The 13591-nt window shown below is 39.2% G+C and overlaps 1 protein-coding gene across 1 annotated transcript in view; it reads right to left on the bottom strand.

Moving 5' to 3' along the window:
* Positions 1-13352, bottom strand: part of si:dkey-11f4.7 (piezo-type mechanosensitive ion channel component 2) — a 29653-nt gene extending 16301 nt beyond the window's left edge. The window contains exons 1-18 of the mRNA XM_068597541.1: positions 13289-13352; positions 12044-12139; positions 8723-8824; positions 8574-8619; positions 8051-8210; positions 7747-7960; positions 7426-7639; positions 6791-6956; positions 6547-6645; positions 6179-6341; positions 5856-6010; positions 3778-4044; positions 2876-2984; positions 2532-2653; positions 1803-1862; positions 818-966; positions 517-681; positions 235-276 (exon numbers count right to left, since the gene is read on the bottom strand). Of these exons, the coding sequence (XP_068453642.1) occupies positions 235-276; positions 517-681; positions 818-966; positions 1803-1862; positions 2532-2653; positions 2876-2984; positions 3778-4044; positions 5856-6010; positions 6179-6341; positions 6547-6645; positions 6791-6956; positions 7426-7639; positions 7747-7960; positions 8051-8210; positions 8574-8619; positions 8723-8824; positions 12044-12139; positions 13289-13352 (2393 nt within the window). The remainder of the gene's footprint in view (positions 1-234; positions 277-516; positions 682-817; positions 967-1802; positions 1863-2531; positions 2654-2875; positions 2985-3777; positions 4045-5855; positions 6011-6178; positions 6342-6546; positions 6646-6790; positions 6957-7425; positions 7640-7746; positions 7961-8050; positions 8211-8573; positions 8620-8722; positions 8825-12043; positions 12140-13288) is intronic.
* Positions 13353-13591: the final 239 nt, after the last annotated feature.

Raw genomic sequence — 13591 nt, 5'->3', positions numbered from 1 at the left:
TATTCCTGTTATTATGATGAGCACTGAATAAAGTCAATAACTCAATATTGAAATATGTACACGCAACCAAAGCCAGACTTGTTGTTCTACCTATGAGATTTACAGGCACTACATTCACACTAAGTGTGTCCAGCTCCCTGATTAGACACTGATTATATATAGATACTGTTGTGATGGGTCATCTGAAAAGGGAGCCCAACTAAATATTTAAGGCGGAATAAATGCAGCTCTTACGTCTCAGAAATCACATTGACTGAACTCCTGAGCTCTTCTTCACTGCGTGGAGAGAAAATAAACGAGACAGTCAGAGATATACAATACGTTTAAAAGTCAACCAGAGCTCATATAAAGTACAGAAACAGAGTATGTGCTTGTTTTAACATCCATAAAAGAATGGCACTTGCACTTACTGGTTTACAAAAAGCATAATTCATACCTTCACATGTACTGTTTTGAATATAATATATTGTTCAGTATTGTTCATTGAGCCGAATGCTCTTTCCCTGCCGGTCTCACCTTGAGGCCTGTCTAACAGGTACGTTGTTGAGGTCAGTGAGGGTCAGAAAGTCTGAATTGAAGTAGTGCAGTTGAAGGATACACGCCAATAGAAACACAGCAGGAAGCAGGATGCGTGTAAACAGCTCCACTGTGTCGTATCGTTCCAAACCCAGGTCACGAAGACTGCAGAGTCAGACAGGTGGAATGATGTCATAACCAATGAGAAGTGTCAAGTCTGCTGTCGGACAAAATATTCCATGAAATGGAAATCATTTTCTTGCTTCATTCCCAATAAAGGGGAAGCTTAAAAAAAACTCACCCGTCCTCTGACATGCCCATAATCTGTCGGAAGAGCCCAGACACACTTCTGAATTGGTACATGTAGATGGCTATCAACACCACCATGGAGTAACCGACTACCACCGCCCAGAACGTCTTCAGGACCCGCCGCCACACGTCGTAGCAGATCTGAGGGGAGAGGGAATCAAAAAAGTGATCTCTGAAGCTACAGATCTTTATAACTCATGAGTTTCACCTCCTGTAATGAGACACAACACTTTAAAGCAGTTAGTGCTGCATGTTTCGCATCTTCCAAGCAAGTTTGAACGCCAGGAAACAGTGTATATTCATCCTACACTCATGTTGGTAAAACACCACAGTGTTGCTGATGTTGTCCGAACTGAAAAGTGGTGTCTTGTCTCACGTCAACTCCACAGCCATTAGGCATTCCTGTTTAAGTGCCAACTGTGTTTCTAAAATGTCAGCAGAAACATAAGATGCAGGAGAGAGAAAAAAACAGGAAAACAGCAACACAAAATGACTGTGTATGTGTTTATGAGTCACAATCAATACTTTAACTGTAAAATAGATACATAGCCTGTTTTGTGTGTGAGTTCCCAGAGCTGAGCGTTTTCATGCACAAACAAAAGCTGAATGATTCACTAATGATAATTTAGGAGTCAACGCATTACAGTGTAAGATGAACCGGAAAGCATAGAGGTTTTGTGTGTTGTGCAACAACGGTTCAACTATAAAAGCAAATTTCCTCTCCACTTATTGAGCCATGCCATCTCAATATCAAATTTCCGACCATCATCTTCTCAGAGAACAAATGTAATAAACATGATATAAACATACACTTTTCACACTGAGGAGTAACACAAATGTCAATACTGTACAAGACACAGCAAATTCTATAAGTTACATCTTCAATGCAGAAGCTGGACAACTAAAGTCATTTTACTTCATTTGAAAAGATTGAATGCTGGCTGTCTATTACCAGTCAGATCACTAATATCACTAACCTGATAGAGGACAACACAGAAGAGGAAGAGGACAATGTAGAGGATCTTGTAGACGACCACCTGAGCAGGTAAAACATATGACATATATATATATAAATAACATCAAATATGATGGGCAGCCTACAATTTGCTCAATATACAGGAAATCTACTAAATATAACGTGGTCATCTGGACCCAAAAAGTCCTGGGACTGCAAGCAGATATTATTCTTATTTTGTTGTAAATGTACTCCTTTTTGTGATTTAATTTTGTTGTGGCTCTTAAATATATATAATGTGCATATACATTCTTTACAATTTCTGAAATAAAGAACAACAAATAGAAAAAAAACAACAAAGTTTTCTTTAATTCGTTCTTACTTCCAGATATTATACCACCAATACAATCATTGTGTATTGTGATGAATTACATAATCTAAATATCTTTCTTGGTAGGTTTTTGACGGCACAAATGTATATGTATGATGTGGAATGGTCACAGGAACTTTATATTAACACTGTGGGAAAACCTTGTCACCTTAGCAGAGGATAAAATGAAGACAACAATAGGGAAAGACTAGCAAGATGCATCACTACACATCATGTGCCCTTAAGCTCTCAGCAGAATCATTCTGACATGCAGCTTATGATGCCATTCCTGTTACTGTGACATTCACATTAGTGTTTGGCAAAGTTTGATGAGACACAACTCATGAATAGGACTTCACCCATTCTTAGTTAGATAGCTACCTTTCCAGAGAAGCTGATCACGAAGAACATGGAGCAGCAGAAGAACATCCAGTATTTCACCAGCATCCCTTTCACTCCTGAGATCACCATCGCTGCCAAAGGGGATGGCGGACTTTCCTCCGCTGATATGGAGGAAACCATGGAGGCATGGAAATAATTGATGGACAAAAGGAAAATAGGATGAGAAAAGAGAAGAGCGACATTTGTAACTTTTCATCAACGAAAGTTGGCATGTAGCCTGCTTACATGTCAGCGTGTTTTTCATGAGTACACAGGTCTGACATTAGGATTACTCCAAGCACAGTAGCTGTAAAGTTTGGAAAGGAAATTTGAAAATGAATTACGTGGCAGGACTTTGACTTCATCAAGAGATTCCTCTTTTAGGCTCTGCTCCTCCTGTCTCTCCTTCAGCTGCTGACGAAACGTCAACCAAAAGCTGAAGCTGTAGAAGACCTGCAGCACACCAAACAGTTGACAAGCAGTTTTACATTCTGCTTTAGTAAACATTGTTTAGTTTCAATTCATATGTACAGTATGTGACAACCATAATACAATCTGGAATAGAGATAACCTGACTATCAAAAATATAATTTGTAAAAAATGATCTGTCAACGTATAATTATCATATCTGTAGTGCTTTCTGTCGAAGTGCATCAAAGACCCTGAAAGACATTTTCTCAATCAGCTTCTTACGAAAAGCGATAGGATCCATGAACACACTATTATAGTTTGAACAGTCCTGGTTTACGTTTCTGTTTTCCTTATGTTCTTTTCACTCGTCCAACATGAGTAGTATTTCCATTCACCAATCTTAATCTTAAGCCTAGTGTAAAATATTCAAGAAAAAGTTCCACATTACATTACAGTACAATGTATATATCAGTATCACTTGAAGTACCAAAAGTAAAAGTACATAATATGCAGAATTGCCCATTTGAGAATAATATATTAATCACTGCATTAAAGTGAGAATTTATGAGTCACTAATGCAGCAGCTGAAGTAAATAGCCTAATACAACCCTATGCTGTACAATAAATGTAAAATGAGTGGAGTAGACTTCATTATTGATTGACAACATGTAACATGTTGTCTACTCCACTAACTCCATGTTAGACGTTTAAAGTTGCTTAAAATGGAAATAAGTAAGTAAATTAAAGTACAAATATATTGTAGTTACATTGCAACACTGCATATAGATTTTTTTTAAGCTTCAACAACATCAACAAGCAATCTTTCCCCCCTCACCTTGGCTCCGAGGTGGACACAGGGCGCAGGGTGGTAGCTGCTCAGGTCGAAGTCCATAATCACCGTCGGGGGCAGACCGGGATACAGCTCGGCCCGACTCAGACGCAGCCCGCTCAGGAAGCCCAGGGCCAGCAGCACGGTGCCGTAGACAGCCAGGAATGGAGCGGACAGCATGGCATAGCGGCGCCGGTCGCGCATCATCCAAATGATACAGGACCACACCAGCAGGGCAAAGGTCAGCCAGCTGTTGTAGGTGATACTCCACACCTAAAGTTGTTGATATTGTGACATTGTGACATTGTTGCAACCAAACAGAAATTCCTGTCATACTTGTACACTATTTATTACTTCATTATTATAATACTTATATGCTCTGTCAAGGAGTTTAGGCCAATGTTAGCTAGCATTAATACCAGAGACTGTGTGGTTAATGTTGATGTCTGGGCTGTTTTCCACGTCATAATGTATGTTCATATTTGTTTAAATAATGCTATTTGGTTCGCTAATCTAACAAACAACCTGTCGAAAATAACAATTATATTGTGTGTTGAGCGTTAGCTCCTGTAACTAGCCTGCGAACGAGTTGACCTAGTAAGATAGATAAGATGAGTTAGCTAACCTCTACTCAGCCAAAAGTATATCACCAACTATTATGATGATCATTTATGTAATTTATCAATACATATAATACTAAACAGTCTCTTTTATAATTATATAAATGTACCTTTAATCAATTATGGGTTTTGACTGTACATAAATCTTCCTGAAAGTGTTTCTTTGTAAAAGATATTTTTTAATTAAATAATTGTATCATAATATATAATGGTATTTTTTTTTAATAGTAATTCATAATTATTCTCTTTGATCAGTCCCTTACAATACTTAAAATAAATGAACCCTCCTTATTTTATCTCATTTTTAGGGCTGGGCAAGTTAACTTTTCAATCCTTTAACGGTATTAATTATTTGATCATGCGTTAACTGCATGTTTTTAAAAAATATATATATATATATTTGTTTTTTTTTTGCATTCGGAGGAGCTTATCGCTTTAAATCTGTCCGTAGTTCAGACCTGGCGTCTCACGGCTCTCCCAGTCCGGGCCGCATGAGGTCAATCAAACATGAAAAATAAATAAATAAGATAAACACCATGAAGGCGTTACAGCGGCACTGCTTTCACTTTAAAGGCGATTCATGTTGATGCGCGCGCGCTGCCGCAGCCTCACCGACAGGCGGCGTGACGAAGTGAGTCTGACGTAAAGCACGTATTGTTCTGCAGCTTCTGTTGTCAACAAGCAGCGGTGCTGCCGCGAGCCGCTTAACACGCGCTCGCAGGCGGGCAAATACACTACTTTTATATGTACCGGCAGCTTCCGTGTCCAGATTGAAAGTTGTTCGCGCATGCGCAAAGCTCCCTACCCCGCGATCTGATCCATGCAGAGCACTTTAAAGCATCGTCACTTTACTCTTCTCTCAAAAAGGAAAACTTTCCTCACATCACAAGATGTTCAAGACAACACAGACTGGACTTTTCTCACTGAGGAAGAAAAACGGACAAAAGAAGGAGTGGTTTGTCCCTCACAGGGACCCTTACTACTTAACAGTACCTGTTCAAATATATATATATATATATATATATATATATATATATATATATATATATATGTATATATATATATATATATATATATATATATATATATATATATATATATATATATATATATATATTGTAAACTATATATGTATGTATGTATGTTAACTTGCTGTTGCTCCAGAGTGCTGTTATATTGTTCTGGTAACATTACTTTAAAATAAAAGCATGCAATACACTAGTTTTTTACTTCATTGAATTTGGCGCATAATGCGATTAATCGCAGAAAAATCATGCAATTAATCGCGATTATTTTTTTTTCAACTGTGCCCAGCCCTCATATTATATGATGTTATCTACAGTACGGAGGAGGTCTTCGCCACACAAACAGTGGAACAAATTCTCCTTTTTAGATATTAGTTATTTCCTGTCGACATTTCCGGTTGCTAAAAGACTCGCCACACAAACTCAAAGAATTGTTTACCATCATGATGATAAGGGCGCTGACATAGCTGTGCTTTTGCACCAGCAGTCCAAAGATTACCAGGCCACTCGGGCCAGTGGGGGGAGGGGAGGTCTCTGTTAGAGTCTTCAGGTTCTCATCACAGTTTTCTTCCATTTCTCCCTCACCATCTGTCTCTAGCACAAGGGAGTGAAAACGATGAAATTAAAGGGATTGATTAAACGAACCTTGTATGTGTCACTGAGGTTTTATGACAACCACACATACAATCGATCTATTTAATTGTATGAAAACAGTTGTTCCTGAGGTCAAGTATTTAGAGATAAGATAAGTGTGAAAATTACCACGTGATGGTGAGTGTTTGACTTCATACTGTGGAGGAGGGCAACAGTTTGTATACCCTGCCCCTCCTAACAGAGAGCCAAGGTCATTTCCATGGGCATCTTGCCAGGAACTGCCAGTCAATAAAACTGGTAAATCGATTTCATCATCTGTGCTGCTCAAAAGCTAAAAAGAAAGAATCTCAGGTTGGTCATGAAATATCGTTGCCAAATTTAAAATGCTGACTTAAGAACCATGAAGCCGTACAGATGTGCTGATATTATTACCCAGAGCAACATGTCCAACAGCAGCATTCTGATAATTGACATAATACATTCATAATATTCCTGTGATCAAACAATAATATTAATCAGAATTGTTTGCATGTTACCTCCTGAATATCTCCTGAGATGTAGATAGCCCTGGAGAAGCTTGGAGGAATCTCTGGACTTTCTACTGGACTCTCACACTCTTCATCGTCAAGAGTAACCTGAGTAACACAACTGCTATTAAAAGCCTGTCATATAAGTTAATATTGTCTGAATACTGAAGTACATGTGCCCTGCATGTTTAGCACTGCAAGGACTTCTAATAAAACGTATAGTTGTGTCTGACTGTCCTCCCCCCTCACAAACCTCCTCTGTGATGTCGGCCCATTTGTGCAGCAGAGCCACGAGTGTGTAGTAGAGCAGCAGTAAAACCAAAGGGTTGATGAAGTCCGGCCAGCTGACATGTGGGTGCAGATCAAGCATATGTGGGTCTGAACTGTTGGTTCTGACCACTCCTGTCATACCAAACAACCTGGAACAGGTATAGGGGAGGGAGTGCAGGACGGAGATGGAAAGGAAGAATGAATGGAGAGATCGAAGGGGATAGAGTTAGATTGGAGAGAGGAATAAGAAGAAATGTGAGCTTGTATATTGTTCAATTTTAAGGAGTGCAAAAAGATATAAATCACCCTGGAAAAGTGTAAAGGGCAATTTCAATAAAATCATTAGGCAATGGTCTCAATCGTTTTTTATCGGGCAGAAATATAAATATGTGCCTTTTCTCATCTCCACACTACTCTTTACTCGCAAATGCAAACATAAAAAAGACAAAGTGATTGCGTAGTCAAAAATGATTGACTTCATGCCATTAATGAGGAAGCACCTTGCATTGAAATATTTGTCCTGAAACAAACATGAAATTGATAACACCTGATATTCAATAAAAACAACAGATCAGTCCAGTATATCAGTCTAATTTTACTTTTGAACGACTTCTGTACCTGGCATAGACATCTTCTGGTGGCACAAGCTGCTGGGACAGAGGCAGCTGGTAGAGGTACAGAGCCAGCAGGTGTCCTCCACTGAAGATTGCCATCATCACGCACAGGGAGCTGAAGAGTAGCATGCTGATGGAGCGGCTGAACACCCACCACCACACCAGCGAGAGAAACACCCCGAAATACACACTCGAGGTGAGGGATGGCAGCGTGATACCTGCTCACATACACACACGCGCACACAAAGAGATTTAAAATAGTCGAACCGTCAACATTTTAAAACAAAAATACACCTGTGTGTTCACACCAGCTGCTGCATTGTACCTGCCAGCCCCAGCAGTAAAGTCACCACCACTTTGCCTGCCGTGTTCATGATTGCTGCCAGCAGCAGCCGCAGTCCGGCGGCAAAAACGATCATCTTCTGGACAAACTGGGGCGGATCCGACCGAACCGGCACCGTAGTCTCATCTGAGCTGTCAAAGTACGAGCCCTCTGTGTCACTTCCTCCCTCAGAGTCGGTCTCAGATGTTTCCGCTTCCTGCCGGGCCCATGAAAGAATCAGATTGATAACAATGTGCTTTCTCAACGCGTCATCTAGTTATAATGGTAGGTGTGCGCCCGCGGTTACCTCGCCGCCAGACGCCGGTATTCCGTTCTCATGCAGACTGACTTGGGGAACGGGGCGCAGTAGTTTTTTGCACAGCCTCAGTACGAAGAGGCAGGAGAAGAGGAGGCCCACATCTGGGGCCAGGAGACGCACTATGTTCCCAGGGTCAACCGAGCTGAATCTGGAAACACAAGGAGGTTTGATCTACACTAATACCAGAAAGGTCCGAGAATCAAATTGTTGAGACTTCCCTGACCTAGTGAACATGTAATTTCCATTAACCAGCTTTATTATTGCATTATTGGTTCTGTTTTACCATATAACAATGACAACAAAAATTGTTACTTGTGATGCATTTCACATTTCAAGCCTCGATAGGTGGATTTTCATACTGCACTGAAATCAGCTAGAAGGCTGTCTGAAAGATAGGTAGCAGTCTAAAATGGAAATGTCATGTACATTACACGTCATGTTTTTGAATAGAAAACTGCATATTGATCGATATGTAACCTGAACATTTGAATATCAAGTGTGATCCCAATACCTTATAATGCCCAAGTGATAGAGGACTTCCTCCCAGTGGCCGCTAACTGCAGATAAATACATTTTTAAAATAAGGTCACCAAGTTGGAGGCAAATCTGTTTTTCTTAGTTCTTGGAAATATCTGTGGATTGACCCAAGTTAGTTTTTACCATGTGGAGGGATGTAGGCGAAGGGGATCTGCATGAAGCACTGCAGGGTCAGGAAGGTCAAACTAGTGTAGATGATCCTCCGCAAGAAATTACCTGTTTTACCTGAATAGAGCAGCAAATGAGAGAAACCAGGTTGAAACAAAAGGGAACAAAATACTGTTTTTGATCAATTCAGAACAGATTATATATCTTGACAATGTACTAAGTAAATACAAATATATGTCAAATCAGTTGTAAATGTTAAAGATTCATCTCTCTATTGCACCACTAAGTTGGAGCAGCCCATGAACCTTCTCACAAATTCAGATTTCACAAGTTGGATTAAATAACACAAACAAGTATTTTAAGCATTCTAAAAGTTGTGTATGGTAGTTGTCGTAACTGTGTATAACTTGAGTATATTTATGGGAATTAACCCAGAGAGAGACAGCACTGAACACACACACGCACACACACACACACACACACACACACACACATTCTCTCTCTCTCTCTCTCTCTCTCTCTCTCTCTCTCTCTCTCTCTCTCTCTCTCTCTCTCTCTCTCTCTCTCTCTCTCTCTCTCTCTCTCTCTCTCTCTCTCTCTCTTCTCTCTCTCTCTCTCTCTCTCTCTCTCTCTCTCTCTCTCTCTCTCTCTCTCTCTCTCTCTGTAATTGATGGACCTCATACTTGTCTTTAAGACATTTTTTAGTGGAATATTTTCTCCCAGACAGTTGGCAGTATTTTAAATTGAGCTGGTTTTGTCTCTTTCTGAGTACTTTTACAGATCAATAAGCTAAAGTGAGATCTGGGAATCCAAGTGCGGTCTCGTCATGCAGGTGGAAATGAATGTTCTGAATAGCTCAACGTTGAAGCGTCTTGTAATACAGTTCTTCTCGTTAACAAGTGTAAAGGAGAACCATGTCAGATCGACAGAATGACATTGTATACATGGCGCTTGCACAACGGAAATCGGTAGATTGAATCCAAAGAAGTCTCAACAGCCAGTTTTGCTTCCTGTAATAATTGTAGAAAGGAGCCATTTTGGTTCATGATTGTTTGATAGTCAGACGTCTCACTGTATCACACCTCTCCTCAGAAGTTGTTAATCTTGTTGTTATGCATGGTTTGGGCCCCTGCAATTGTCATTTCATTATTGGAAGCCAAAGTTGTTTGTGCTACAGTGGCTTCCTGTTACATGATGGCATGAGAGTTTTAGTAAATCTAAAACTACTAGCAGATAGTTATTAAGGTAGGTAAGGTAGGAAGGACATTACACACAAACTTAGTCATGGAATAGCCGGTGCAACCAAATCCTGAGTTTTCACCCGTAGTGTTGAACCTTAAATTTCCATTAGGTAAAAAAAAAACTAGTATGATATTCCTCTTGGCTAGACTGCAACTATTCAGACAAACTAATAACAGATCAGCGTGTGAGGCAAAATCTACAAAAGTCATGTATTTTATGAATTTGTTGGCTCAAACCAATGCATCAGATCATAACCTCAGTCTAGAGTTTGACGCTTGTAATCAAAATTTTGGAGATACAAAAACATTAATAGCTGATGTGGCTCAACATTAGCTGAGCCTGCAAATGTACTGTTGATGTTCAAGATTTTTACTAAAAGCTTCGTTTCACTTAAACCTCTCTGCTTCCCAATGAGGGAGACACACATACACTCTCCCAGGTATCGGTGGATGTACAAAAACCTCATGAAACAAATGCACACAGGATGTACACACACTTGACCACTTAGCCCACAGAGAGTGAGATCATATTAGGGGGATGAAGATAACTGTGGGCTCCATGAAGCTTTCAAAGAAAAGCTGAAAGGTAAACAGTTTTTAGATGGAGGGATGGACAGAGAGAAAGAACAAAAAACGCTATCAGGATGCTGACATCACATCTTTTAATTCCTCACTGTAATTACCAAGCTATGTATAATTGATTTGACCGTTCCAACCACATCCCCTTTACAAAGTACTTTGACGGAGGGGTACAGATACTTTAATTCATCAGTAGGCAGTGATCAATACATAGCATGCACACAAACACACACACGCACACACACACACACACACACGCACACACACACACACACACACACACACACACACACACACACACACACACATTTACTCAATATAATTTCTCATGCGTTACGTCCGCTATTCTCCTTCTTTGTTTTTCCTCCTCATCAAATTTTGACTATCTATTTTCATAATTTAAGAGTTTACAGTTCAGCTGAGTTATCAAATTGGATCAAATTTTTTTATGGACTCAGATCAGTGTCTTACATTAAAACACACACAGATGCAGAACAAATGCTGAACAAAATTTACACAACCTTGAGTTTAATATATGATATCACAGGTGATATGAACTCTGCATGATTGTATATACTTAATGTGAGTACAGCTTTTGCTTTATAGGGATACATACATATTTTTTGTCGTGGGGTTGTATGAGGTACTCTACAGTAGATGCCTGTTTGTATGATCCGAGTTAAATAGAGAGAGAACAGATTAAAGTACCAGCACAGAATTTTAGCAATAAACTGATGTGGACGGGAGCAGCAGAAAATGTATTTTAGCTCCCTAAAAATGATCAATAATGCTATATTTTGAATGTTTTCCGTGCTTTGCCTTACCGTCAGGTAGCCCTTTCTGACAGAGAAGTGAAGCTCTATCTTTGCTTTGACAAAAACATATTTTTCTTACCTTAAAAAAAGGACAGGATTAGCTGGTCTATTGCTGCCACAACAGGTTAGTGATTGTAGTGGTTAGTAAATAGTTAGTGTTAAAATGACTGTTTTTGTCCAAGGAGTCTTGTGACTTTCAAGAAGGCGTAGATGGATAAAACCGCTTCAATCCACTGTTAGAAAAGGTGTCTGATGACAAGGTAAAGCATTGTAAATATGCAAAATATAGCGTACACTTACATAATACATATCAACAATAAAATACATTAAATACATTAAATACATGGATGGATGGATGCTTTGCTTCTGTGCTTGTACTCCTGCCTGTTTCTACAACAAGGGGCATGCCTCAAGCCGTATACTGTGAGTAAAACATTGACTGAGGATCAGTACCTCATACAACTCAAATTAAATTATCTGAACTATCCCTGTAATAATAGAGGAAATAATCAATTTTTAACTTAATTATTTGTAACATGAAGGAATGGTCTTATTTTAATGAGATTATCTTGAATTGCGAACACAATTGATTATAATTTAGTTTCAAGTTATTAACACTTTTACACTTTGTAAGTATGTCAGAGCAAAAAAACCCGTACAAACACAAATATGATGTGATTTGTCTCAGGAGCCCCTCTCACCTTTCATGGTGACCAGGCTGAGGCTCGGCATCAGCGGCAAAAAGAGCAAAAAGAGGAAATACACCACTGACAGGCCGTTGTAGCGGAGCGAAGATGCTGAGGGGCAGAGGAAAGAACACATTTGTTTCATCTGTTTGATAGAAATAGACTGAATTCATTTTAGTTTTGTTCTTTATATCACAAGCAGGTCACATTAACAACCAAAGAAACTGACAAGAAAATGACATGTGTAGGTGTAACCTGCCTCTTGGTTAATATTGAATATTTGTTAAGTAATACATAATACAATATAAAAGGTGAAATGTGTTAAATTTAAGAACCACACGTCCCTGTTTTTCAAGCAAATGCATCATTATTAGCTCGAAATGGCATGCTTTTTTTCCACACTATATCACATTCCAGTCTTCTGCAACAACATAACTATTTCCTTTATTCAACCTATATTTGATCATTTTTAAGAATAATGGTATCTTAACTTAATCTTAGAATTATGTGAAATACAAAAAGGGAAAGGCCGGGAAGGGAAAGCAACACAAAAGTTGTCTAACAGTCTGGAAACATTTTGCCCGTCGGCAAAGTACAATCTTTTAACACCTTTCAAAATTTCCAATAATCATCACTTTTTATGAGGTTAACTTTTGCAGCACATAGTGGCACGCAAGGGCATGTACAGTCAACTTTATACACGGCCCTTTAATATTAAAATCCCAGTGGATACAAACATACTTCTCAGATATATCTTTTGAGGTAAGCGTGGTCGATCTCCAACCTTAACTAAACACTGCTTCTTGCAAAACGCTTTCTCGATAGCAATACTCAAGACTCAACTCATATATCACGAGATAAGAATGAACCTAATAGAAAGTCATATTGATTCATGAAATTAAATCAGTATTGTGCATGTCCTCAGAACTATTCAGCAAAAGGCCACATGTACTAGCTTTACTACAATAACTCAAAACTCATCAATACGCCTCATTCAGTAGAACTTGCTTTCACGAAAGGGAGGAATTATAATCAGTATATTAAAACTAACCTGATGCTGATACCACACAGCCTCCCCACTACCCCTAAAGATTACTCTACTCTGACTCGAAACTGCTGCTGCAATTCTGTTTCTATATTTGAACCTAATATGACCTCTTTGCTCTCTAACTGAACTCAGGAGAGGGACACACTATACATGCATTTTTTTTATCAGCATAAATGCATATGAATAAAACAATTAAACAGACATCAACTCACCAGTCAGCAGGAGCAGTGGTAGTAATAAGTTATATAGCATCCCGACCACAAGGTCCCCTGCCATGTCTCTGTCTTTGTGTCAGAGACCCACACCGCTGCTTTAGACACTATCTCCCTCTAGTTGTTTGCACCAATACCACAAATGTCTTAGCAATGTGGGGGGGAACTCCAACCCGCTCAAACATTTCTCAGAAGAACATTTATGAAGCCTCGGTCAAAGCATCCTCAAATACAGCATTGAAAATACAGCAAATATAGTTTGAGTTGAACACAATCAAACTATAACGAGACGGAGGTGATGTG

This window comes from Clinocottus analis, unplaced genomic scaffold (assembly GCF_023055335.1).
Source record: "Clinocottus analis isolate CAN_PGR_092001 unplaced genomic scaffold, fCliAna1.0.p SCAF_4, whole genome shotgun sequence".
NCBI lineage: Eukaryota > Metazoa > Chordata > Actinopteri > Perciformes > Cottidae > Clinocottus > Clinocottus analis.
The sequence above is the reverse complement of the archived record's forward strand: the minus strand, read 5'-3'. Positions and strand labels throughout refer to the sequence as shown.